This window comes from Canis lupus, chromosome X, assembly GCF_011100685.1.
Source record: "Canis lupus familiaris isolate Mischka breed German Shepherd chromosome X, alternate assembly UU_Cfam_GSD_1.0, whole genome shotgun sequence".
Lineage (NCBI taxonomy): Eukaryota > Metazoa > Chordata > Mammalia > Carnivora > Canidae > Canis > Canis lupus.
Window position 1 is genome coordinate 54,782,477 of NC_049260.1, and position 27,557 is coordinate 54,810,033.

At 41.8% G+C, this 27,557-nt stretch overlaps 1 protein-coding gene across 2 annotated transcripts in view; it reads left to right on the forward strand.

The window, feature by feature from the left end:
* The window catches only part of IGBP1 (immunoglobulin binding protein 1), a 53,533-nt gene extending 31,017 nt beyond the window's left edge, over positions 1-22,516 (forward strand). For both annotated transcript variants that reach the window (XM_038587622.1, XM_038587621.1), the window contains 4 exons: positions 5,490-5,685; positions 7,710-7,789; positions 8,549-8,661; positions 22,043-22,516. In XM_038587622.1, coding sequence (XP_038443550.1) covers positions 5,490-5,685; positions 7,710-7,789; positions 8,549-8,661; positions 22,043-22,188 — 535 coding nt within the window. In that variant the 3' untranslated portion in view covers positions 22,189-22,516. The remainder of the gene's footprint in view (positions 1-5,489; positions 5,686-7,709; positions 7,790-8,548; positions 8,662-22,042) is intronic.
* The last annotated feature ends 5,041 nt before the right edge of the window (positions 22,517-27,557 follow it).

Genomic DNA, 27,557 nt, shown 5'->3' on the forward strand with positions numbered 1-27,557 from the left:
GACCAGTAATTAGATCAAAGCATTTGAATATTTTAAGACTGTTGATATAACAATAACAAAGTCTTAGAATATGTCCCTTTGCACTGGTCTTAGATGTTAACACTTAGAAAATCCAATTGGGAAAACCAAATAAGGTATGTCATTGTTTTTATTTGCATTTCTTTGGTTAGGAAGCTTTGTCTTTGAACATTTTTTTAAATGTCTGCCGGACAAAATAATAGTTAATCCAGGTGAAGTGCCAGCAGCCTACGCTGAGGTATGACAGTGGAGATCCAGAGAAACAGGACCTAAGATTCATCTTGTAGCTAGAATTGGCAGGCCTTGCTGGTGGACTGGATAAAGGGAACACATAAAGGGAACACTATTATATTATATTATAATGGATCCCACATTTAAATCACTAGCTCAGACCTTTCCTGACCTTCAGACTGCTACTTCCAACACCCTACATGGATGTTTCACAGACATCTCAAACTTAACATGACCTAAATTGAACCCTTAGTTATTTAACCCCTGATGTGCCCCCACACCGTGGTCTTCACCATCTTAGTGAGTAGCACTACAATTTGCCTAGGTGTTTAAGCCAGAAGCTAGGAGTTAGCCTCAGTTCTTCCCTTCTGATTCTCCACATCCAGTCCACCAGCAAGGCCTGCCAATTCTAGCTACAAGATGAATCTTAGGTCCTGTTTCTCTGGATCTCCACTGTCATACCTCAGCGTAGGCTGCTGGCACTTCAGCTGGAATAGCTAAAACACTAACTGCAAGGACCTGCGCAATCTGGCACCTGCTTCTCTTCAGTCTTCCCTCGTTCACTAGACTCCAACCATAATCGCCCTCTTTTAGTTCTTTGCACAGACCCGGCTCCTCCCCTCTATAGTCTTTGTACATGTTCTCTTTGCATGAAATGCTCTTCATTTTTCTGTCTTCCTGGGCTTTGTCTTTGAACTCTAGTAGAATGTATACTCCTTGAGGGCTGGAGCTGTTTCTTTGTTTACCGTGGTATGCCTAGCACAGGGCCTAGCATATAGGAGATGCTTAAGAAACATGTATTGTTGACAAGCAGGAGGAACAACATGAGCAAAAGCCCACAGCAGGGTAGTTTGAGGTGTATATAGGGAACACAGAATAGTTCAGCAGAAGCTAAGACTACTGTGGTCGGAGGTCTGTGGAAAGAAGCGATGTATATAGAATACTGAAAGGGAAGGGAGAGGCAGAAAGACAAATTAACATGTTACAATAGTACTTCAGCTGGAAAGAAGAGAGGAAAATGAAGTGACAGCTGTCAAAAGTATTATTTTGCAAGAAGCGTTTATATGATTAGAAAATACATTGTTGAGATCCTTGTTTATTTTCTATAAGTCCTCCCCACTGTACATACTGATAACATCCTACATAAAACATACCTAAATGGTATAACATATCCTCTCTCAAAACTCCTTTCTTCACATACCCTCTCTCTACTCTGATTCTCATTTATGAGAGTGTGAGTCTGGTTGATAAACTGCACCTCCATTCTTGTGACAGAAATAAAGAAGTAGAAGTTGGGTAAGTAATGAGTCTAGTGTTTGACCTAACTGAACTTCGATTCTGAAGTGACAACTGGGTAGCCATGTCCATAGGCAGGTGGAAATGTGACTAAAACTTAGGAGGCTGGTGACTAGTGTGAAAAAATTTAGGAGCTTTGGTGGATATGGATAGTTTACCAGGGAAAAACAGAGAGAAGAAAAGCCTAGCATAAAATCTTGGGGCAAGTTAAGGGAGAAGAAAGAGGAATCAGAGGTAAAATACCCAGCAAGGTATAGATAGAAGTGCTTATAGAAGCCTGGGGAAGAGAGAGAGCAAATGTTATGTACTCTGAAACTTCTCCCTGTCAAGCCCCCTCCCAGATACTGTAGCACTTCGTTTCTGTTACTTATCACAGTGTAACTATCATTCTCTAGATTTGAAACTCCTAAAGGTCAGAGACTTCCACTCACTGCATCTTTAGTATCCTAATTGTATCATTGTATCTTTGGGGCCCAACCCAATAAGTAGGTACTTGAAATATCTTGGGAGAGCGGATAGAGTGGTCATCAGAAAAATGGAAGCAGTATGGTGTTACACATAAAGCCTGAACTTTGGAGTCAGATGGACCTGGAGTGGCCAATCCAATTTCCTCCACTTAATAGATGGGGCATCATCTAGCCCCTGCTGGCCTTCTTTTTCCTGTCCCCTAACGGCATCTGTATTCTCTCGGCATCTGTATTCTCTCGCTGCTAATGAAGTACTTTCGTGTGTATTGTTGCATTTGATCCTCTTAACCCCAGGAAGCAGATCTTGTTACCTCCATTTTAGAGCTAAGGAAATGGGATAAGAGAATTTACTTGTCCATAGATAACACACCTCCTAAGTGTCCAGGCTAGGATTTAAACTCAGGTCTTCAAGTTCCCAGTTCGCTCCACTATAGCACAGAAAAGAGAAGAGTGGTCATTTGAAAGGAGAGAACATAGATTGAGGGAAGATGTTCTCTAGGAGAGGGAAGGGCACCAGTAGAGTGAAAAAAAAATTGCTGATGACAGGATGATTGTTAGACTGAGGCCTGGGAAAATCTGGGTAGGGAACAGGATTGATAGCAAAAGTGGAATGGTAAAGACATCACCCTGGTAAAAACAACGTTAGCTCCTTAAAGGTGAGGAAAGATGAAAGTACAGAGATTTTAAGGTCAAGAGGGAAATTGAATTCTACATTGGCTGGCTATCTGGTGACTGATGGTGGCATGGAGTCCACAAATGATGAACAAGAGGGTAGCTGAGCAAGGGTGACCACTCAGGCAGAGTTCGATCATCTGAATTTGTTGTTGATTCATGTGACACAAATCTATAATTTGTTAGCTCTCTACAGCAGCCTGAGAACAGCAAAAGGGAATGGGGAGAGTTGTCCAGAGTCAGAAGGGTGACAGGCATTCTAAGGCGGTAGGCAGTATTTCCATGTAATGGCTCACCATGGGAAATCTAGAACCGTGATAAAAGGTCTAGGACAGTGGTTTTCAATCTGTTTCTTGGAGCTCTAAGAATCCACCACACAGTGCCTGGGCATGAGTAGAGGGTATGTTAGGAACCGTCCTCTGATTAACTAAAGTGGATTTTTATCTGCTACTTACTGGATTTCCAAATAAGCTCTCATAAGAAGAAAGGGTTCTTTTGCTAGGACGAAAAGGTTTAAAAAACACTGCCCTAAAAAAAAGCAGGAGTGGAGGAGCTAAAGTTTCAAAGATGACAGGAGAGAAGTCACAGAAGGAAGGAAATGAAGAAGCCTTTGAGTGCAGTTAGACCGTGAGCTTGCAGAGAATGGGAAAGGAAGCACACGAACCTTATTCAGAGGATCAGTAGACTGACCCAGAATTTACTCTGGATTATATACATTCTAAGGCTCTGGTAGGTTTTTTCCTGTTGTAGGTACATCCAAGAAAGAGGGTGGGGGTAGGAGTGGGACCAGAATTAAACGTTCTCAAGTAATATCTGTAATAGCATTCATGAACTAGTAGTTTACCTTTGTGGTATTTTGCTCAGAGGCTACTGATGATGATGCTGTGTGACAGTTATTTGAAACATTATATAAATTACTCCACTTGTTGGGTAAAAGGAGCAAAAGAACCTAAAAAGTCTACATAATAAAAGAATGTCTCCAGAGCAGTGGTTCTTGACTTTACATGGGTCATGGACCTTGTTGATAATCTGATGAAAACTACAAACCTCTTCCAGGCCAAAAAAAAAAAAAAAGTAAAATTCTGCATAAAATTCCAGGGAATTCATGACCCATCTCCCCCTAAACTGTATCCATACACCTCAGGTTAAGAACTCTAGATTTGGGTGAACACCTGCAGAGGAGCATCTGATTCTGGAGATCTAGAGTGGGGTTCCAGTCATAGATATATCAAAAGACTTTTCTTGGAAATCATGGAACTTTTCCTTGACTTCTCTCGCCTTTGCCCTCTCCCTCTCCCCCCTCAAGCCCTTACACCCAGTAAATCTTTTATATTTTAAATACATGCAGATCTCCCCACCTCCATATTTCAAGTCACTGTCTCATCTAGTTTGTAGCACTATATCAGTTGATTTCCGTGCTTCCATCCTTGCCTCTCCCCTCCTCCTCCCATAGTCTGCATTCCACACAACAGCCAGAGTGGCCCATATAAAAAAAGTTTTCATGTCACTCTATTCATGTCATGTATTCTATTCAAAAGCCTCCAGTGGCTTTCCTGTCTCAAAATATCATGGCATTTGATATTTGGGGTCTTACTGCCTACAGGGTTCTACAAGTTGTAGCCCTGGCTCTCTCACTTCATTTCACTATCATTCTTCTTCACTCTATGCCAGCCACACTGGCCTACTTTCTATTTCTCAAACACTTCAAACCAAGCTTTCTTCCACTCCAGGATCATCATATTTGTTACCTCATAGAACCTCTTGCAAATATTAGCATGGCTTGTTTCCTTATTGAAGTCTTTGCTCCAATGTCACCTCCTCCTGATCACCTTGTATATAATAGCACTTCTACTTTTGTACCATCATTCTGTCCACTTTACTTTGCTTTTTGCTTCTTCATGGCACTTACCACCACCCAACTCATCATCTCTGTTCTTTTGTCTGCTTCCACTAGAACGAGAGCTTCAGGAGAGCAAGGACTTTCTTGTATCCACTGCTGTGTGTCCAGCACTGAGAATAGTGCCTGCCACACAATAGGTACTCAGTAAATACTTGGCAAATGAATGATAGATGACGTATTAGAATACATCCTGAAAAAGGCAGGCAGGATGGCTTTGAGTCTTCAAGGGGCAGCTCAGTCAGTAGAGCCTCTGTCTCTTGATCGCAGGGTTATGCGTTTAAGTCCCATATTGGGTGTAAAGTTTACTTTTAAAATGTGATTGTATAGACAAAAAGCACTGAGTATAGCACCTTGTACTTGAGAAAAATAAAAGAGAGTGTTTCCTTGGTTCAAACAATATGATGCCCTTAGTAGAAGGATGACCCAGAAGAGCTAAGATTATTTTGCCCTGAAGAAGAAATGACCAATTTTTTTAGGCTATTTCCCAAGGAATTCCTGTGTCAGTGGCAGGTAAACAACCCCTAAGAATATGTGACTCTTTGAAGTGGCAGGTCCCAAATGGACATTGTGTGATACTAAGTATCCAACTTAGTAAGGATTAATGTAATAAAATTACTGAGGGACTTCCATCTCTAAAGATGAGGAGAGAGGGGTTGCTCAGATCAGGTTACTTCTGTATTTTTCTGGCTTTAGAATTTATTTCTCAGCCCCTACTGATCCCTACCTTGTCTTGGCAATCTTGAGGACTTGCAGCCTTGGTGGTGAATTCTGGGGTATTTTTGCCAAAGTGGACACCGGCTTACTTACTGCCTGGTCACTTGCAAAGGTAAACTCTTAATGTGGCCTTCTTTGAAGGAATACCTCTTTATTTTTAAGTTCATGGGTAATGCTTTTCTGTGGAACAGATACAAGCAGAAGAAGGAGGTGGAGCATAGGTTGTCTGCACTGAAATCTGCTGTGGAAAGTGGTCAAGCAGATGATGAGCGTGTTCGTGAATATTACCTTCTTCACCTTCGAAGGTGGATTGGTATCAGCTTAGAAGAGATTGAGAGCATTGACCAGGAGATAAAGATCCTGAGAGAAAAAGACTCCTCAAAAGAGGTAAGCCTGGTCACTGCTTAAATAGCTCAAAAAGCTACTATCAGAGATTTGAATGTCCTACAGGAGAGTAATCAAAATAAAATCCTTTTAAGTCTCCATAAAATCATTGTTCTTGTTAAGATTAGTGGAGGAAGGCTGAAGGTTCATCAGGGTAGCCTTCTCTCTAGCTTACAGTAGTGCTCCCCAGTGCTTTCTCACCTGTAACACACTTCTAGCCATGTATAATTTCGTGACATGCCACAGGGAAGGAGACTTCTTAGAAGTAAAAATTGGTTTTGGCTGGGGGTGCCTGGGTGGCTCAGTCGGTTAAGAGCCTGCCTTCGGCTCAGGTCATGATCCCAGGGTCCTGGGACCAAGCCTTGTGGCAGACTCCCTGTTCAGTGGGGTGCCTGCTTCTACCTCTGCCTCTCCCCACCGGCTCGTGGTCTCTCTCACTCTCCCTGTCAAATAAATCAAACCTTTAAAAAATTGGTTTTGGCTGTGGGAAGTAATAATTGTTGAAGGAATGCACAGGAACGTGAGCCTTTAAAATTTGTCCTTGACTTTGATAAAGGAGAAGAGGAATGGGATAGGAATGGAGAAGAAGAGTAACACTGGAGGAGAGTGAGAAAACAGTAGAAAGAAGATAAAAGGAAAGATTGAGTATTTAGGTTGGGGGAGGAATCAGAATTTAATCTTACACAATGATGCACTCTCACATTCTTAGATCCTCCAAGTATGAGATACAGAAGTACTTTCCCATGCACAAAATGTTAGATATACTGATAATAAAATCTGGTGAGACGCAGCTTTGGTTGTCTTTGAAAATCATCATCCTGTTTTGGAGCTGCTGCTTCAGAAGTTTAGGCTCTGCTGCCACTTATTTTTTGGTGCAAGATTCAAACATGGATTGAGTTGAATTTATCAGCTCACCACAGGCATTTATTTAAGACCTCAGAGAAGCTTTTCTGCTCCTTTTTCTTTTCATTTTACTTATTTATTTGAGAGCGCACATGCAAACACGAGCAGGGAGAGGGGCAGAGGAGAAGTAGACTCCCCGCAGAACAGGGAACCCAATTCAGGGCTCGATCCTGGGACCTCAGGCTCATGACCTGAGCCAAAAGCAGATGCTTCACTGACTGAGCCACCCAGGTACCCCAGACAAACCTCTTCCTAATTTGATCCATACTAATTAAGCCCAGGAACTCAGGCCTTTTGGTAATATCAACTTTGTTCCTCATGTTAATGAGGATCAAAGAACAAACAATTCTAAGGCCATAAGGCCCCTAGAGCATATCTGGATGAATGGCTTTCAGGCGTTTTGAGGCTGGACTCTTCTGGGTCTTCTCCTGTCCTGTTTGTTGTTGTTGTTGTTGTTGTTGTTGTTGTTGTTGTTTAATGCTCTCTTATTTGGTTTTGGGATTGGCTCTGGAAAGTGATGAACCTAGAACCAAGTAAGCACCTTTACTTTGACCATACTTTGTTTCTGTATGCCCCTGGATAGCCAAGGTTCCTTCACACATTTCCGTATGCCGTGATATGAACACTACTTACCCCATTCTTTCCCTCTTGCATTTAGGAATACCCTCTTCTAAAAACCTAGGGGTTCATGACAATCAATTGCATAGTTACATCAGAAGGGGTTTTAGAAGGGTCTTAATAATTCAGCTTTAGCACTGAAGGCCTGGCGGTTCAGGAAAGGGACTTCAAATTCAGCTCAAGGGATTTAGCTGGACCGTGGAAAAAGCCTTTGGAATCTCCTTCTTTGGAGAGAAATGTTTTAAAACCGAGCGATCATTTTACCTTTCATGAGATGATTTCTGGGAGAGCTTTCTCCTCCCTTTTCAGCAGTATACTCAGACCTCCTTAGGAGAGATGAGCAGCCTCCACCAATAGTATTCAATTGCTGTCTCTGAGAGAATGATAAATAAGGAGTGGGCAAAGTTTGTATCCAGGGCTTGTCAAGCACCTGAAGACTTAAGAGCCTGCAGAGTGGGGTAGTCAAAATGGCAAATGCACTTCTGATAACTTAATTTCCTTTCCAGGAATCAACTTCTTACTCCTCTCATCAGGACCGGCCTCCAATGAAACCCTTCGTTCTCACTCGGAATGTGGCCCAAGCCAAGTAGGTAGTACTAAAAAGTGGGTTGCCTTTGTAGGTCCCCTGCTTTTATGGCTCAGTTACAGTGCATGAGTAACAGACAGAATGGGCATTGTAAAAAGGCCATACCCTCACCTGTGGTGGTTTTTCTTTCATCAAAAGGGTATTTTTTCTAATACTTTATACATTTGTCTTTTTTTTATATGTCTTCATCAGACATTTCCCTCACAAACTCAAGCCGAAAAATAGGCTCAAAAGAAAACCAACAAAAATAAATCATAAAGAGGAAGGAAATCTAATGGAGAATTACATACATCAGTTGTTTCTCATTATTGCCTTCAGCTACAATTCTCAAAAGGACAGATTTGCCTGTTTAGGATTTAATTCTGAGCTCTTGAGATGCTTTTCTGTTGGGTGGCAGGAAAGGCTCCTTCCTCTGTACCTTTTAGACCCACCAACTATAAATACCCCTTCCACATTGTCATCACTGCTTTGTGTGGGACATTGGCCTCTGGGATTGCTTTCTGGGCAATGATCCTGAGCTATTTATTTTCTCATGAAAGCTCTTGACTTTAATGTACCTTCCTGGATGCCTCTTTTTACATATCCTCACAGGAGTTTACAAAACTCAGAAGATAGCTGGACAAGGGAACAAGGATGAAACAGACACAGGTTTTGTCACTAAATAAAAGAGACTAAAAAAAATTTTAAAAAATAAAGAAAAGAGGCTTTTTAATAGTGCTATTAATGTTTAGTTTTCTAAATGTAATGTGATTCTTGCAGAGTATTTGGAGCAGGTTATCCAAGTCTGGCATCTATGACGGTGAATGACTGGTACGATCAGCATCAGAAATATGGAGTATTACCAGATCAGGGCGTAGCCAAGACAACACCAGGTATGAAGGGGTAGAAGGAAAGTAATTATACTATTGGTTCCTTACTCCCTAGAAATTAAATTCAGACCAAGTATTCTTGCCCCTTAGGAGCAGAAATCTGGACAAAGATTCTAGGCAGTGTTTTTTTTTTTTCATTTATTTTTAAGATAAATAGCAGATGATTCTGGGAGGATGGGGATGCAGCAGCTTCATGATTTTGGAATCCTTTCAGATGTCGTGGCATTAAAAACAGACTCAGCAGCTAGATAGCAAAAGCAAAAATCCATGGACAGCAGTTCCACTTCTGGTAATGGCAGAGTAGGTTGTATCAGGCCAGTCCCTCCTACTGATAACAATTACAAACTGAAGATAATAAAACAGCTATCCAAAGGAACTAGAGAGGAACACCTGGGTCGCTTAGTGGTTGAGCATCTGCCTTTGGCTCAGGGCATGATCCCAGTTCGGGGATTGAGTCCCACCCTCATCAGGCTCCCTGTAAGGAACCTGTTTCTCCCTCTGTCTATGTCTCTGCCTCTCTCTGTGTCACTCATGAATGAATGAATGAACAAACGAACTAGAGAATGACCAAGAGCAGACACAGACTGGAGGGTAGTCAACACTTAGAAGAAGGGAATGATTGGAATTTCTCAAGGGCACGGACTTTGATTTAACTGTATTCCTGGTGCCCAACTTGGTAATTAGATCATGGTACATACTTGGAGGCATCTTTGGAAGGGAAAGGTGGAGAGGGTGGCCATTATAAAGATGGAAGCAATATGGTATGTTAAAAAAAAGCATGGACAGACCTGAGGTAACCAATTAATAGGTAAGACATCATCTAGTCCCCCCTGAGCCTCTGTTTCCTTATCTTGTGTATTATTTCATTTGATCCTCTTAACAACCCTATGAAGCAAACATTCTTATCCTCATATTAGGATGAGGAAATGGTGTCTGAGAACTGACTTACACAAAGTCTACATAGCTAGAAAGTGGCCATGCTAGGAGTTGAATTAAGGTCTTAAAATTCCCAATTCCAGAGCTATTTCCACTGTAGCACAGAGAGGAGTGGTCATTTGAAAGGGCTTCCTATTTCTTACAGCTTCTCCCCCATTGGCAGTCTGCAATTGTGGTGATGTGGGGGTAGGTGACACTTGGATAGAAATGTACACTGTTACTGATTGAGAAATGAGTTCGGGGTGACTTTGGCAACTGAAAAATGAGACGGTGTCCCATAAAAGAAAAAACCACAGAGGAGGAGCCTTCATTCTCTATATACACCTTTCCTAAATCTCAGGCTGACACCTAAGCTATGTATGCCTGAGATAGACTCGAAGTGTCCTAGATAGGGCTAAAATAGCCGAATGGAGGATTCAGCTGCTGCCCAATGCAGAGGAAAGAGAATTTGGAATTTTGGTTCTAGACAAATGAATTACCTGCTAAAATGAAAACTCAGGGATGCCTGGGTGGCTCAGTGGTTGAGCATCTGACTTTGGCTCAGGCCCTGATCCCAAGGTGTTGGGATCAAGTCCAGCATTGGGCTCCCTATAGGGATCCTGCTTCTCCCTCTGCCTATGTCTCTGCCTCTCTCTGTGTTTCTCATGAATAAACAAACAAACCTTAAAAAAATAAACATCAGTACTCTATAGAGGAATGAAACAATTCAGAATGTCTGCAACATAACATGCACAAAGTCTAGGATTTCATCCTAACTACTCTATATATGGGGGAAAGAAAAATAGGAAAATGTGACTTATACTCAAGAGGAAAAGCAGTCAATGGAGACCAGTCCCAGATGACACATATGTTGAAATTCACAAAGAAGGACTTTAAAGCAACTTATTTGCATGCTCAAGAGCAGAGGGGAAAATATGCTTGATATGAATGAAAAAATAAGAAATCTCAGCAGGTAATGTCTAATATAATTTTACATTTATAAACATACCTGCTACCCAGAGGCAAGTATTATTTTAGTCCATATGAACTATTGACCCTTTCTGAGATTACAACATACACATTCTTAAATCATTGTGGGTAGACTTTCAAGTACCTTGTTTCTGGACATGTAACATGTTTATAAACCTCTTAATTTTTAGCAACAGTTAGACAATACCTCCTATTAAAAACACTTCACAAGTTCTATGTAGTAGTGTCAGCCATTGCTGGCATTCTGTCACTAGAGAATACAGCAATATCTGGTATGTTGCAGGCTTTCAAGATAGTCTGAACTTGAAAAAGTTGGCCCATTAGTTGTATCTGTTGGATGTAAATTTGCCTCCTCATTCACTTTGAGTCAAGAATTAAAACTGTGAACCTCACTTTCTCTTATTGGTGGGTAATAACTAAAAATAAAGATTCTATTTTCATGCACAAAAGAAGAAAAAGGAAAAAATAGCAAAGTAGGAACTATACACAAAAAATTCTGTAACTGAAAAATACAATATCTCAAGTTTGGAAACCATTGGATGAGGTTAACTGCAAATTGGCAGTGACAGAAGAAGGTATCATTTAACTCGAAGATAGAGGAGTACAAATTAGCCTGAGAAACAAAAACAATTGGAAAAAAAGTAAACAGAGCCTCTGTGACCTGTGGAACAAGGTAAAAAGGTCTATCGTATGTATGTACAATTAAAATACTAGTAGAAAAGGGGAGAGAGAAGGGGCCAGAAAAAAAAAATTGAAGAAACTATGGCTGAAATGTTCCCTAAATCAGTGAAACACAAATATACAGCTTCAGAAATCTAATCAAGCCCCAAGCAAGTTAAATAGAAAGAAAACCACATATAGGCACATCATAGACTGTTGAAAACCAAAGGAAAAGAGAAAATCTTAAAAGCATCTAGGAATAAAGTACACATTACATTTAGAAAAACAATGGTATGAGTTGTTCTGACTTACCATTAGAAACAGTGGGAGCCAGAGACAGTGGAATGAACACCTAAATAAGTGTTGGGGGTGGGGAAGACCTGTCACCCCAGAATTTTATACCCAGTGGAAATACCCATAAAAACAAAGTCATAATGAGGACATTTTAGATAAAGCGGAAGGAAGTCTTCACCCTGAAACTGGCATTATGAGAATTCTGAAGGAAGTTCTTTAGGCCGAAGGGAACAATGCCAGATGGAAACCTGGATAATCCAGAAATGAGGAGCAGCAGAAATGGTGATTACATGGGTAAATACAAAAGACTATCTCCCTCCCACCTTTTCAAAACTACATAAGGCTTCTTAAGGTAAAAATTATAATATCGTCCAGTGGAGATTATAACATATGTAGATGTAATACATGATAGCTATAGCAAAAAAGACAGACTAGATGGAACCATTTTTGTGAGATTATTTTGTTTTATATAAAGTAGTGCATAATATCTATTGCTTTGTAACAAATTACTCCAAAATTTAGCAACTTAAAATAATAAATATTTATTGTCTCACATATTTTCTGAGAGCAAGGAATCCAGGATCAACTTAACTGGGTGATTCTGAGTAGGGGCAGCAGTCTTCTGAAAGCTGGAGGATCTGCTTCCAGCTCATTGGCTCATTCATGTGGCTATTGACAGGAGGCCTCTCCTTGTGGGTCTCTTCATGGGACTGCACACAGCTAGGAGCTTCCTTTCACCCAAGTGAATGATTGGAGTGAGAATGATCAGCATAGAAGCCTTGGTTATCTTTTAGAACCTAACATTGGAAATGACATACCATGACTTCTGCCATATTCTGTTGGTCATGTGGTGTGGGAGGGGACTCTGTAAAAGCATGAATACCAGGAGGCTGAGATAGTTGGGGTCCATCTTTGAGGCTGCCTCCCACATGGTTCAAAATTAATTCTAAGTAGACTGGAAAGTTAGGAGGGAATATTGTATTACCTAGAGCAACCACTTAAAAAATAATGCATCAAGGGGCACCTGGGTGGCTCGGTTGAGCATCCAACTCTTGATTTCAGCTCAGGTCATGATTTCCAGGTCATTAGATCAAGGCCTGCATTGGGCTCACACTCATCATGAAGTCTGCTTGGGATGTGCTCTCGCTCTCTTGCTCTCTCTCTCTCTCTCTCTCTCCCCCTCCCTCCCTCCCTCCCCCTCCCCCACTCTCCCCTCTCTCCTTTTCCTCCCTCCCCCCAACTCACTCTCCCTCTCCAAATAAAATTATATAAATAAATAAAATCTTTTAAAAATGTATCAAGAGAATGAGAAGACAAGCCACAGGCTAGCAGAAAATATTTGCAAAGAACACATCTGATAAATGACTCTTACCCAAAACATACAGAGAATTCTTAAAACTCAACTTAAGGAAACAAGTACCCCTCAATTGAAAGATAGGCAGAAGACCTGAATGGACACCTCACCAAAGAAGATATATAGAGGGCAAATAAGCATATGGAAAAGAAGCCCAACATCATATGTCATATAAGAACAGCCGGAATCCAACACCGACAATACCAGATGCTGGCACATATATGGAGCAGCAGGGACTCACACTCCCTGCTGATCGGGATGCCAGGTGGTACAGCCACTCTGGAAGACAGTTTCTTACAAAGCTAAACATACTCTTACCATAAGATCCATCAGTCCTGCTCCTTGACATTTACCCAAATAAGCTGAGAACTGAGTGTACAAAAACCTGCACACAAGTGGTTATGGTAGCTTTATTCATAATTGCCAAAACTTGGAAGCAACCAAGATGTCCTCAGTAGGTTGAATGGATAAACCATGGTACATCCAGACCATAGTATAGTATTCATTGCTTTTATTTTTTTTTTTGAAAATATTTTTTTTAATTTTTATTTATTTGTGATAGTCACAGAGAGAGAGAGAGAATGAGGCAGAGACACAGGCAGAGGGAGAAGCAGGCTCCATGCACCGGGAGCCCGACGTGGGACTCGATCCTGGGTCTCCAGGATCGCGCCCTGGGCCAAAGGCAGGCGCCAAACCGCTGTGCCACCCAGGGATTCCCTTCATTGCTTTTATTAAAAAGGGGGGGCTGTCAAGCCACAAAAAGACACAGGAAAGCCTTAAATACATATTACTAAGTGAAAGAACCTGGTCCGGGAACGGTACATGCTCCATGATTACAACTATAGGACTTTCTGGAAACCACAAAACTGGAGAGACCATAAACAGATCAGTGATTGCCAGAGGTTGGAGAAGGGGCAAATAGGTGGAGAATGGAGGATTTTTAGGGCAATGAAACTCTTCTGTATGAGAGCATAATAGTGGATACATGTCATTATGTACATTTTTCCAAACCCATAGAATGTACAATACCAAGAACCCTGTTGTAAACTGGACTTTGGACAATACTGATGTGTCAGTTTGTTGATTGTAAGAAATGTACTACTCTGGTACAAGATGTTGATAGTGGGGGAAGCTGTGCATCTGTGGGGGCAGGGAGTGTATGGCAGCACTGCGTAATTTCCATTCAGTTTTACTGTGAACCTAAAACCATTTGAAAAAATAGTCTATTTTTAAAACTAATGCAAAGAGACAAAGCTTTATAGTCAATAGTGAAAATAAGAAGAAAGCAACCAGGAATGATGAGGCAAAAAATAAATAAATAAAACAGATAAAGTGAACAGAAAACCAATAGCAAAATGGTAGATCCCATTCCAATCATAACGGTAATTATCCTAAATGTAAGAGGAATAAACCTTCAAATTAGAAATCAGAGATTGATTTCAGACTCAGCTGTATGCTGTCTACAAGAGATGCATTTTAAATATAAAAGCACAGAATTGGTTGAAAGTAAAAAGATGAAAAAGGATATACCATGCTGACAGTAAGCATAAGAAAGCTGTAGTAGCTATAGTAACATCAGATAAAGTAGACTTCAAGACAGAAGGTGTTACTGGATATAAACAAGGGCATTTCATACCAACAAAAGGAGCAGTTTATCTGGAAGACTTAGCAGTGATAAACATGTCTGTATCTAATAACAAGCTTTAAGTTACATGAATTAAAAACTGACAGACTTAAATGAAGAAACAGACAAATCTACAAGCACGGTTGGAAAGTTTGATACTTCTCTTTCACTAAGAAAGCATTACTAGACAGAAAATCAGTAAGGGTATGGATTATCTGGACAATACTAGCTAGCAGCCACCTTAACCTCTTTTACACTTATAGAACAATGTATCCAACAACCGGAAATTATACCTTTTTTCAAATGCACATGGCACATTCACCAAGAGAGATGATATTCTGAGCCATCAAATAAGTCTCAATAAGTTTGCAAGATTGAAATCATGCTAAATATGTTTTCTGGCCACAGTGGAATTAAATTAGCAATCAACAACATACCTAGGAAGTCTTCAAATATTTTTAAATTAAACAACATGCTTGTAAGTAACTCATGGGTCAAAAAGAGAAAATATTTTTAACTGAATGACAAAATATATTAAAATTTGTGGCATACAACTAAAGCCGTGCTGACAGGGAAATGTATAATTTCCAATACTTACATGTATAATATTCAATACTTCTATTAGGAAGAAGAGAAAGGTAAAATTAATTACCTAAGATTCTATTTTAAGAAGTTGGGGGAAACAAAATAAACCCAAAGTAAACTGAATAAAGGAAGCAATAAAGATGTAGAGAATCCTGGGATGGTGGTGGTGGTGATGCACAAAAGTTGCACATATGTGTACCCTCCTGACCTGGTAGTTTCATTCCTAGGTTTATACCTAAGAGTAATGAGACCATTTGTCCACAGAAGGCTTATACAAGAATGTCCAAAGCAGCATTATCTGTAATAACCCAAGCTGGACGCTACTCAGATGCCTATATAGGATAAAATAGATAAAGTAGTTTTGGTGTGTTCACAGAATAAAATACTATTTAGCAGTAAGGTTGAACTACCTCTAGTTCTTGAGCTATCAGTGGCAAAGATAGAATTTTGCAAACCTAATTATGAGTGAGAAAAGCCAGATACAACAGAACATGCACTATACGATTCCATTCATAGGAAGTGCCCAAACAGGTGAAACTTGTATATGCTGGTATAGTGGGACGCCTGGGTGGCTCAGCGGTTGAGCATCTGCCTTTGGCTCAGGGCGTGATCCCTGAGTCTGAGGATCGAGTCCTACATCAGGCTCCCTGCATGGGGCCTGCTTCCCCCTCTGCCTCTCACTCTGTGTCTTTCATGAATAAATAAATAATTTTTTTAAAAAAAGACCAGTATAGTGTTCACCTTTAGTGGGGGATCATGAATGAAATTGGACTTGAAGGGGACTTCTGTGGAATTAGTGTTTTGCATCTGATTTGAGTGCTGATTACATGGATGTGTTCAGATGTGGAAATTCATTGAGCTGTGCCACGTTTATGTATACGTTTACATGTATGTTTCAGTAATAACACAAAAGAAAAAAATCTGGGCAACATTTTTCAACAAACTAGGTGACCGCATATCCCCCTGAACTTCAAAATAAAAACAAATAAGAGCAAGTAACTCATAACCACAAGATCAACAAGTGATTGGCATCTGTGTAGGAGAAAGCAGAAAGTGTTGACAGACCATCTGAGAGAACTGACAAACAGCAGAATTCCAAAACAGCAAACAGGTATTCCCTTAAAAGTGTGGCAGTACCAATTTAAGGACAGCAGTTGAAATGGGAGGGGTTTTGCCCTCCAACAAAAACTGAGTTCAGGGAACCCTGTGGTCAGAGTCTGAAAGAGATGGAGAAGTCTAATCTTTAAAGAACTCTTAAAAAGGACCCACCAGATCTTGCTTCCAGGACAGGGTCCCACACTGAGGAGAATATGCTGAGAATGGAATTGAAATTGAGTAGAACAGGGACCATAAAGAAGAAGGAAAGAGAAGATTCAAATAAAAGTGGGAGAGAGGACCAGAGCCAAGAACTCCAATGAAGCAAGTCATAGTATTTCTTTAACAGACATAAAAGCAGCAGAAAGGGGAGCCTCTTTGACGTTTGAAGAGCCACCCTGAACCATACTTTCTAAAAGTTCAGGAAAACCTACTGTGCATAAGAATGAACAACAGATGGCAGTGATGGTTGCACATCTCTGAATATACTAAACCACTGAACTGTACACTTTAAATGGGTGGATTTTATGGTATGTGAAATATATCTCAAGCTGTGAAAAAATTTAATGTAAAATTATCAAGGTTACATCCCACACAAAATTATTATAAAGGGGGGAAAGGGGAGAATCAAAAACTTTCCAGAAAGTTACACTCAAAAACCAATAAATCTAAAATATATATACTGTTTTTAAAAATTTGATGAAGTTAAAAAAAATAAAAATAAAAAAATTTTGATGAAGTTAATATGTTCATTGCTAAAAAATATATAGTTCAAAATTAGTTGGAAGGCATTAAGAAAACTGTTTAAGACATGGACAAACAATATAAAGCAGGATTCATAAAACAGAAATGTGGTGACAACTTGTGAGAAATGAGAATTATTTCAGAAGTAAAAACTAAACCAGAAGAAAACAAGAATTGAACAAAACAAAAAGCCTTGCTAAGGTAAAAAAGGAAACTTTTATTGTTTCTTTTTTAAATTTTTAAAAAGATTTTGTTTATTTATTCATGAGAGACACAGAGAGGGAGGCAAAGACATAGGCTGAGGGAGAGAGAAGCAGGCTCCCTGTAGGGAGCCCAATGCAGTACTCGATCCTCGGACCCTGGTATCACACTTTAAAAAAATTTTTTTAAAGGAAACTTTTAAATAAAAAACACAACTCGAGAAAAAGTGTCAAGTACTAAAAGATAGCTAAGAATATCTGATTTACAGATAACAGGATTATCTGCAGAAGAAAACCAAAGCAAGGAAAAAGAATAAATGCTAAAAGCTAGTGTTAAGGAAACTTTCCTGGAATTAAAAAAGAAATTTACTTTGATAAAGCACACCGTGTACCTGAGACCAACCACAAGACACATTGTAATAAAATTACTAGACTTTAAAGAAGAGGGAAAAATACTTTGACATTTCGGCAAAAACAGTAGATGATTTATAAAGGAAAGAAAATTCTACATCACCCTCCAACTTTTGTAACATTAATGCTTTGTGCCAGAATAAAATGGAGAGTAACATATTTAAGATACTCAGGGGGAGGAATGTGAGCCAAGAATATTATATCCGGTAAAACGAGCTGTTAAGTATAAAGGGTACAGACATTTATCAACATACAGGAGCTCAGGAAATATTGTTCCCACGATCCCCTCCTAAGGAATTTGCTAGAGAATGAGCTTCAGACAACCAAAATGATGAGAAGGACATCAACTGGTGGCGAGCACTATAGTCACTTGTAGAACTAAAACTAAGTGGGATAAAAAGGGAGAGAGCAGAGTATGTAATGTTTATATGCCTTGGTGCTCAGATACTGGAGATACAGTACAACTATTTTTGAAAATGGCAAATTGGGGAAAGCGTATGTAAGGAAAAAAACCTGATCTCAGTCATTATATTGGTGGAATTGTTAGTGTTATTCCAAGGCTGTGTGTAATGTGAGATAATATACGTAATTATTCTAATCCTATCCTCTGTCTTTGAGAAGTAAGACTTTTAGTGTGGAAAAATACAGATGTAATTTCAAAAACGTTTAAGTTAGAAATAAACCTGTAGTGCTGAATAGGAACTCATGAGAAATTTTATTTATTCATTCATTCATTTATTTATTTTGAGAAATTTTATTGAAAAGTAAACGCACAGCTTGTGGTCTTGAAAGACCATTCCCATTAAAAGAAACCACGATGCCTTAAAGAAATAGCTAATTCCAAGTCTGGGGCAGGAAATGGACAAGATGAACTAGGAACATCTTGTTACGGAGACAGGGAAGACGTTTTCAAAGCTAACTAGGGTCATATCAATAGGACTCAGAAGCTAATTTGAAAATGTCTCCACTGGCCAGAGACATTGTGGCTTTAAAAAGGGTAATAGGCAATAGCAATGAGCACAGCCAGAGGCTACATCTGGGTTTCTAATATCATTCCCCCCCCCAAAAAAAAGAAAAAAAAAAAGGCCACTTAGGGAAATGGCTGCTTTTAGGCTGGGGCAGAGAGTATACAAGATGAGCCTAAAGCATCTTTTGTACTAGAAATAAAGAAGCACTCAATAAATAAATAATCTTATAAAGGATGCCTGGGTGGCTCAGTGGTTGAGCGTCTGCCTTCTGCTCAGGGAGTAATCCCGGGACCCTGGGATCAAGTCCCTCATCGAGCTCCCCGCAGGGAGCCTGCTTCTCTCTGCCTGTGTCTGTGTGTGTCTCATGAATCAATAAATTAAACCTTTAAAAAAAACCCCACAATTTAAGTATGTTAATGAGACACAGGCCAGCTAAAAGAATTCTTGCCAAAACTGGAAGAATTTCAAAAGGAAAATAACAGTATTGGATTACAATACAAAAAAATCAAACATCCATGGGTCTATAGTGAAAGAGATAAATGATCAAATAAATACATGGACGAGGAGAGACAAAGCTCCCCTACAGAAAAATTTCTCAATAATTTGTGAATATACTCTTGACTCAAGGACTTGGAGCATAACTCCTCACCCTTGAAGTGTGGGCTGTTCAGTGACTTCTAAAGACAACAGTATGGAAGTGGAAGGGGGCAGGGGGAGTAACATCACCATTGGGAACCTTAAAAACACTCTCTTAGTCGGATGATCTAGGTTAACATCAGCATTGAGAAGTGATGTTGACGGTATGTTGCCTTGATTGGATGAGAAAGGCAAAAAAAAAAAAAAAAAAAAAAAAAAAAAGAGAAAGGCAAAGCCCTTCAGCCTTTGTGATAACTCTTCCAAAACCCATAACCCTGGTCTAATTTTGAGAGAATATCAGGCAACCCTAAATTGAGGGATATTCTATAAAAATACCTGATCAGTACTCACCCAAACTGCCCAGGTCCTCAAAAACAAGGAATATCTGAGAAATTGTCACAGCCAAGAGGAGACTAAAGAGATAAAGAGACAGGGCACCAGATATAATGTGGCATTCTGGATGGGATCCTGGAGCCAAAAAGGACGTTAGGTAAAATCTCAAGGAAAAAGTAGAAGATGCTCACAATAGGTGAAACTGGGTACAGATAGAAGGGAAATTTATACTGTTCAATTTTTTCTATAAATTTAAAACTATTCTAAAATGTAAAAGCTTATTTACATATTTTTTTAGAAAACCTTGTGGTTGGTTAAAACTCATCAGATACATTTAAATCCGTAAGTCATATTTAAAAACAAAAATTGTTCAGTTTCAGAGAACAAGGAACCCATTGATTACCTTAGTAAGTGGTAAATAAAGTGAAAGAATCAAGCATTGATCTTGTATTTTTTCCCCCTGGGTAACTATATAGGAGTGGTTGAGGGGAAGCCTCTCTTTAGAAAAGCATTCTAGTTAATAAAAAATAAATGTTAAAATTAGGAGTATCAACATTTTGAAACCCCCAGAAAATCCGTGAACCCAGCCATCAAGCATCAAAAGCTGCTAACAGCACCTGAGACACAGATGTTACTCATACACCTGACGAGGGAGCACAGCACCAGCTAGAGTCATGCCAGAGGGATCAGCCCTGAGTCAGATCAGGCCTTTGTATCCACTTGCCAGTCTGCAGAAATACAGAAGACCCTATTGAAACAGCAGCATGACTATGCAGTCAGCAAGATCCAGATTTGGGGAAACTCTACATGTCAAATGTTCTAATTCCTTCAATAGAGAACTTGGAAGAAAGGGATGGAATTGAAGCCTGTAGGTTAAGAAGATACTAAAATATTTTTAAATGAGGAAGACTAGCCTTAAAAACTTTATGCTAGGGACACCTGAGTGTCTCAGAGGTTGAGTGCCTGCCTTCAGCTCAGGGCATGATCCTGGAGTTTCGAGATCACGTCCCACATCGGGCTTCCTCTGCCTTCTGTGTCTCATGAATAAATAAAATCCTGGGCAGCCCTGGTGGCTCAGCAGTTTAGCTCCACCTTTGGTCCGGGGCATGATCCCAGAGACCTGGGATCGAGTCCCACATCTGGCTTCCTGCATGGAGCCTGTTTCTCCTCCTGCTTGTGTCTCTGACTGACTCTCTCTCTCTCTCTCTCTCTCTCTCAATAAAATCTTTTTTAAAAATAAATGAAAATAAAATCCTTAAAAAAAATAAAAACTTTATGCTAAGTGAAAGAAGTCAGGCCCAAAGACCATATATTGTTTGATGCCATTAATAGGAAATTTCCAGAACTGGCACATCTTTGAGAGACAGAGGTACCTTGCTGGCAGCCAGGGGCTAGGGGTATGGAAGGAATGGGAATCAGCAGTATGTGGGCACAAGGATGTGTCTTTGGGGTAATGGAAATTATTTTTCATTGGTGATGGTTTCACAACTCTATTAAAAATCATCAAGTAAAAAAAGGTATAAATGGACATCTCTGGCATCTAGGGATGTGCATTTGGGGTCATAAAGCTACAATAAACTTCAGGAAGTTACTACTATAAAATTTGGCATAATGGTTGCCTTTTGGGAGGGGAAGGGAGGAGTTCTGATTTGGAAAATGTTTGGAGAAGCTTTTGGTATAGGTACAGAAGCTCTATTTCTTGGCCCAAATGGAGACTACAGACATCTAGCCTCCTCATAAAAACATATATATTTTTGTGTGATCTCCAGTATCTCTTATTTTACCATAAATGTTTAAAAAAAAGGTTAGCTGTTGGAAGAGCTCAGATCCTGTGCATTTCATTTTTCTTTATCATAGTAATGAGATTTTTTTTCTCATGGGCACATTCAGGGTAGCCAGGAAAAGGCTCCTTTACCTCACAAAGGGAAATACAAAATTAATGCAGAAGAGGGATGTAGCAGTTGTTTTAATTTCTTTTGGGTGTACATGGCATAACAAGTGCCATTTGGACTTCAGACCCTGTTCTAAACCAGTGTCAAATAGCAGATATTCTTTTCTGGTAGGTTCAACTGCCCTGTGATTTACAGTTTGACACACACACACAGAAGTGAATAACTAATAAAGGAACTGGATGGAGGAGAAAAGTCACCTGCAGTCCCTCCTTCCTGACATACCACAAATCATTAAATATTTCTTTACTTGAGCCTTTTTGGCCTGATGTAAGTTCTGTTGGGCAGTTGGTGTTTTTGGTGTGTGTGTGTACACGCACATACAAGAGGTGGTATTTGGCCTTTTTAGAGGGAAATCTTTCCCCAAATAGAATTCATTCTGCGAATTCAACTTTTATGTTCTTGCCTTCTTGTGAAAATCACTCAGAGCATCGTTTCTTAACTATTATTTAACACATCAGGTATTAAACAATGTAAGTACTCTCCATGACTCTTCCGGCCCCCGGGGTAGGTAGCTACCTGTCTTCCTTGTTCTCCTTTTTTGCAGCTCTGTTCAGAATGGAGCTGAGGCCCCTGACAGTCCTTCCATTTCTCACCCTTGCTTTCTCATTTTTCCACTGTGGCAGAGCTCAAAAGAGGTACGCAGCAACAGGAAGATCAGGAACAAAAGGAGGACGAGGATGATGAGCAAATGCTCCACAGAGCTCGGGAGTGGGATGACTGGAAGGACACCCATCCTCGTGGCTACGGCAACCGACAGAACATGGGTTAGTCTTCCCACAACAAGATGGAACTACAGGGGCTCACATCTTCCCTGCCAAGGAAAGCTGTGCAGTCTTCCCTGGGCTCCTGCTTCAGCTGTGTACAACGAGGGCAAAGATGCTTAATCTTGCTTTGCGTTCAATAAAGTGTCAAGCAATTAAGTGTGTGTTTGTACCCTAGGTGATGAGCCAGCAATCTTGTTTTGGCATTCTTCTCCTCATCATGGCATATTCCAATTTCTTAAGTGGAAAGAAAAAAGTACTGAGAAGTGGCTCTGTATAATCAATGGCTGTATGAATTATCTTAAAAATATAATAAAAGTCCCTTCTATTACATGACCCTGTGCAGAAATTTGGGTATCAGCTGCTTTGTTTTTGAGGGGGAGGGGTCAGCTGTGGGTCCCCTCAAGCTTACGGGGAGATCCCTGTCATCTCTCTTTGATGTGGGCAGTAAATTTCCCAACATCCGAGCTGCCCAGAGGAGCTGGAGCTTGCTTTCTCCTTCCTGCCCTAGCACTGTGGAATGACCTAACACTCTGCTTTATAAGGGACAGGTGCGAAAGCCAGGACTCTTCCTGCCACACAGCACTAATTTCGGGAAATAGAGCTGCAAATGAATGAACCGTTAAGAATCCTCTCTCCTTGGTCTGCCTTGGCCAGGAGAAATGAGAGAAATAGGTAAGGTGCTGTGTGAGAGTCATCCTTGTGTGTGCAACTGGGGCTAGGACCTTGACTCTCCTGGGACTATTTGCCTTAGCCCTTAGGGTGAAGAGCAGCTCAGGCTGTAGTCCAGCTCTTAACTGGGCTATCCTAAGACCATTCTGACCCTGCTTGCCTATGCTGCACGATACCTGGCATGGTCTGTAGTGGTAAATGTGCCATGGCAGTCACTTTGCTGTTAGTACGTGTTTGCAGCCATGCCCATAACTGGGTGCAGAGTGAGGAGGGTGGCACAGATGACATGGAAGGGTACCTACTCTCTGGTAGAAGTCCTCAGCTCTTGGGTTGATTCCTTAAAACAGCAGCCATGTGTTGAAACATGATCTGTGTAGAAAACATTCTTGTTCTATGTGACAGGCACACAGGTTTGGGTTTTGTTTTTTTTTAAGATTTTATTTGAGAGCAAGACAGAACAAGTGGAGTGGGGAGCAGGGGGAGAGGGACAAGCAGACCGCCTGTTGTGGGGCTTGATCTCAGGACCCGTAGATCATGACCTAAGCCAAAGTTAGATGCCCAACCAACTGAGCCACCCAGGCGCTCCTTAGGTTTGCTTTTAAGAGGAAGATGACTCCGCCTTCCTATTCTAGCTTCTTCAGTCTAGCTTAGGTTTGAATAGGAGACTGAAGTCCCTCTTGTTTATGGGGTGAGGGGTGGGAGTGGAGGGCTGTGGGGCCATGAGTAAGGGGTAGAGTTTAGTGAGAGAGGACAGAAGACTACCAGTAATATCAGTAATATATTTGTATACAGTTTAATAAAGGACTCACCTCCCCCTCACAACAGAAAACTCCGGAAACTGGTAGAGCACATTTTAAGTTTCCCCAAGGCCTGGGGAAGCAAGCGTTCATTTTTAGCTCTCTCCCAATTACTGCGAGGTTTCCTGTAGCGATGGCCTATTTCCTGCCCTTGAAACTCCACTCGGAGTTCATTCTCAAAATGGGTCAGGTTGGGGTTACCCCCTTGGTCTGAGTCTATTTAAAGACAGGCCTTCCAGAAGATCCAACTTAATTAAGCCCCCTCACACATTCTGATACCTAAGAGGTAAACTAGACAAGGCGAGTTTGAATCCTGGCTTTACAAATTGCAACCTGTGTGATCTCCGGCGATACAATTTCTTTGAACTGCTCCTGTTGCCTCAGTTGTAGCAGGGGGTTGTTCAATAGTGACAGCCATTAGAAAAGACGAGCCGCCGAGGAAGAAGTGCCTTCCATTGGAGCTCTGTGATTACAGTCTGTTCACCAAGAAGGGAATGGAAACAGACAGGTCCAGGGCGCCCAACCCAGCACTCCCACGCAACTAGGAATGCAATGACCCTGTGAAATAGGTATCGCCGTCCCCGTTTGACAGAAGAGAGAACAACAGGCCGGAGAAGCTGACTTCTTCAAGTTCCTACTAGTAAGCCGTGCTTCCTTCAATTTCCTTTTGCTTCCCAGTCGCTGGTGCTGGTTTGTGTCTTAAAGCTGCTGATCCAGGGCAGCCCGGGTGGCTCAGCGGTTTAGCGCCGCCTTCAGCCCGGGGCCTGATCCTGGAGACCCTGGATCGAGTCCCACGTCGGGCTCCCTGCATGGAGCCTGCTTCTCCCTCTGCCTGTGTCTCTGCCTCTCCCTCTCTCTGCGTCTCTCATGAATAAATAAATAAAATCTTAAAAAAAAAGAAAAGCTCTGATCCAGAGGGAGCAGCTTTTAAAACGGCAAACCCAAAGCACCACTTATACATCATTGGAGCTCTAGAAATTCCTTCTAGGCTGACTCACCAAAGAAAAGGTTATGCCAGCTCCCCCGCCAGGACCCCCCCTCAGCTGGGGGGTGAGGGGCAGTAGGAAGACAGAGGCGGTGAGCGGGCCCATCTTCCTCCATCTTCCTCCCGAGTACAGCCAGCCTGAAAAAAGAACCACCTTCTCTACTCCCACCGTGGCTGGGTCTTTCAGGGTCCTAGAGAGAGCCGGGTTTGGTGGGCTCCCGGAAGCATTCACCAGCTAGTAAACCTTTCGCATATGCTGCTTCTTTCATCCTAACAACCTGTCAGGCTGGAGATGATATCTTCATTTGATGAAGGAGGGAGCGGGCTCAGGAAAAACGGTGCAGTCACGCAGCTGATAAGTAGAAAGAAGGTGCAAACCTATCAGTGTGACCAAAATGTTTGCCCTCAATAGCGGTCCCTTGGTGGCCAGTTGGATTTTTAAAAGGTGAACGCTGGGCAGCCCGCGTGGCTCAGCGGTTTAGCGCCACCTTCAGCCCAGGGCGTGATCCTGGACACCCGGGATCCAGGCCCACATGTGGGGCTCCCTGCCTGCTTCTCCCTCTGCCTGTGTCTCTGCCTCTCTCTCTCTCTCATAAATAAATAAAATCTTTTAAAAAAGGTGAATGCTGAGCACCATCTTTTCGTGCAGTTCCTCAGTGATTTGTTGCTTCCACTCTTGTCCCTCCCAGCATCCCTGTGAGGGCAGGGGACTGAATGAGCTGCTTGCAGGCCCCAGAGGTTGGTGTCAAGAGTCCTGAGCCACTCCAAGCAGAGCAGAGCAGAGCAGAGTGACTCCAGGCCACCCTGGTCACTTCTGTCATTTAAAACAACTTGCAGGGGCACCTGGGTGGTTCAGTGGGTTAAGCATCTGCCTTCGGCTCAGGTCATTAACCCCAGAGTCCTGGGATCAAGTCTGTGGGGCTCTCTGCTCAGTGAGGAGCCTGCTTCTCCCTCTCTCTCTGCCTCCCCCCACCAGCCGCTCATGCTGTCTCTCTCTCAAATAAAATCTTTTAAAAATAATGATAAAAAATAAAACAACCTGCAAAGGGGGAAACTATGGGAACTAAATCCACCTGTATCACCTGAACCCTACGGTCCTCCTCTGCTCACTCTGGGCCTCCAGCTTGCTCATCAACACAAGACACATGGCCTTCCATTTCTGTTGGATGCTCTACAGTAAGATAGTATTGTTGCCATTGCCTCCTTGCCAAAACAGCTCCTGGACACCTGCATGTTGTTTCCTCACAGTTTGTTTTTAACCCATTCATTGAAGGTACAGCTTAACCTGACACACAGTTTGCTCCTATGCCATAACAAGGAGATGTGGGTTCTAATCCCAACTCTGTGCCCCTTCCAGATGCAGGCAGCCTCTGCCCTACTTAACCTGACAGGCCCAGGTAAGGAGCAAATGAAATCAAATCTGTAACCACACTTGGAACAGTTATAAAACATGGCACAAGAGCATGGAATGAGAGCCAGAGGCTGCTGGTGAGGGAAGGGGACAGAGGAGGGGATGCATTTTTTTTAATCCAAAGTTTCACAACTCTCTTTTAACCCCTGCCTCTCTAACGCTTTCTCAACCTATTGTCCATATATCACCACCAGCAAGAGGGTTTGTGAAATGCTTTTCTTTGTGTGCTGAAATGACCAGCCAAGGAGAGAATGGTTATGTGCAGTGGAAACTGAGAACCAGTTTTTACAGATCTGCTGGCCAGGCCGCCTTTGCCAAATGTGTGTGACAGCATGGTGAACAAAGTCTTCGATTTCAGCTTCTTGTCCTAACTGGCAATAAGTCCCTCAAAGATAGAGTACAAATCAGCAGTCACTGCGGCTAGCCTCCTCCTATGTGGTATCACGAATCACAAATAATAGCTACTATGCTATGCTATATGCTAGGAGATATACCTTCTTTCTAGTCCTCAGAACAACAGCCCAAATAAGATGTTATTAGAACCTCGATTTAGAAATGAGGAAACTGAGGCTCAGAGATGTGATTTCCCAAAAATCACTCAGCCCTAAGTGGTACAGCTAGGCCTGGATTCCAGGTCGACCAGACTCCAAAGGCCACACAGTCTTCCAGTCCACTGCAGTGCCTCCCTGGGAAGCGCAGAGCCCAGGGGACATATGAAGGTGGCAATAACACCCCAGTGGCACACCACTCTGGGAATAACCCCTCCCCCTTCTCTAAGTTCTGAGCAACAATTCCATCAGTTTTGCCCAACAGGCCCTCCAAGGGCACATCAGAGACCTGCTCATTAGAGGGAAACCCCTACTCAGAAACCTAACCTCCCCTCCCCTCCCTGGGGCCCCCACCATCCCTCAACCTGCAGGGGAACATTCCTGCTCCCAGTGCCAGGCCTACCTGCTCTCCCCCTCCAGTCCTTGCTGATCATTAATCTGTTTTTGCTGTTTTAAAATTTAAAGATTTACTTATTAGAAAGAGGAGGGGCAGAGGGAGAGGTAGAGAGAGAATCTCCAGCAGGTTCTGTGCCCAGCACGGAGCCCAACTCAGGGCTCTATCTCAAGACTGCGAGATCATGACCTGAGACAAAATCAAGAGTCAGACACGTAACTGACTGAGCCACCCAGGTGCTCCTCTCCGGATCTTTAATCATTTAAACCCTCTACCCCAGCCTCTTACTTAGGGGCCCCTATATATTTTTAAGCCAGTTGAAGACCCCCTTGGTCCAAGGCCTTCCTAGACAACTAAAACCAGACCCAGGTGATGAACGCATGAGGCAGGTGCCTGGGTGGCTCAGTCTGTTAAGTGCCTGCCTTTGGCTCAGGTCATGATCCCGGAGTCCTGGGATCGAGCCCCGTGTCAGGCTCCCTGCTCAGGGTTAGCCTGCTTCCCCATCTCCTGCTCCCCCTGCTTGTGCTCTTGGCCCTGGCTCAGAGAGATTGAGAGATCTGCAGAATGACC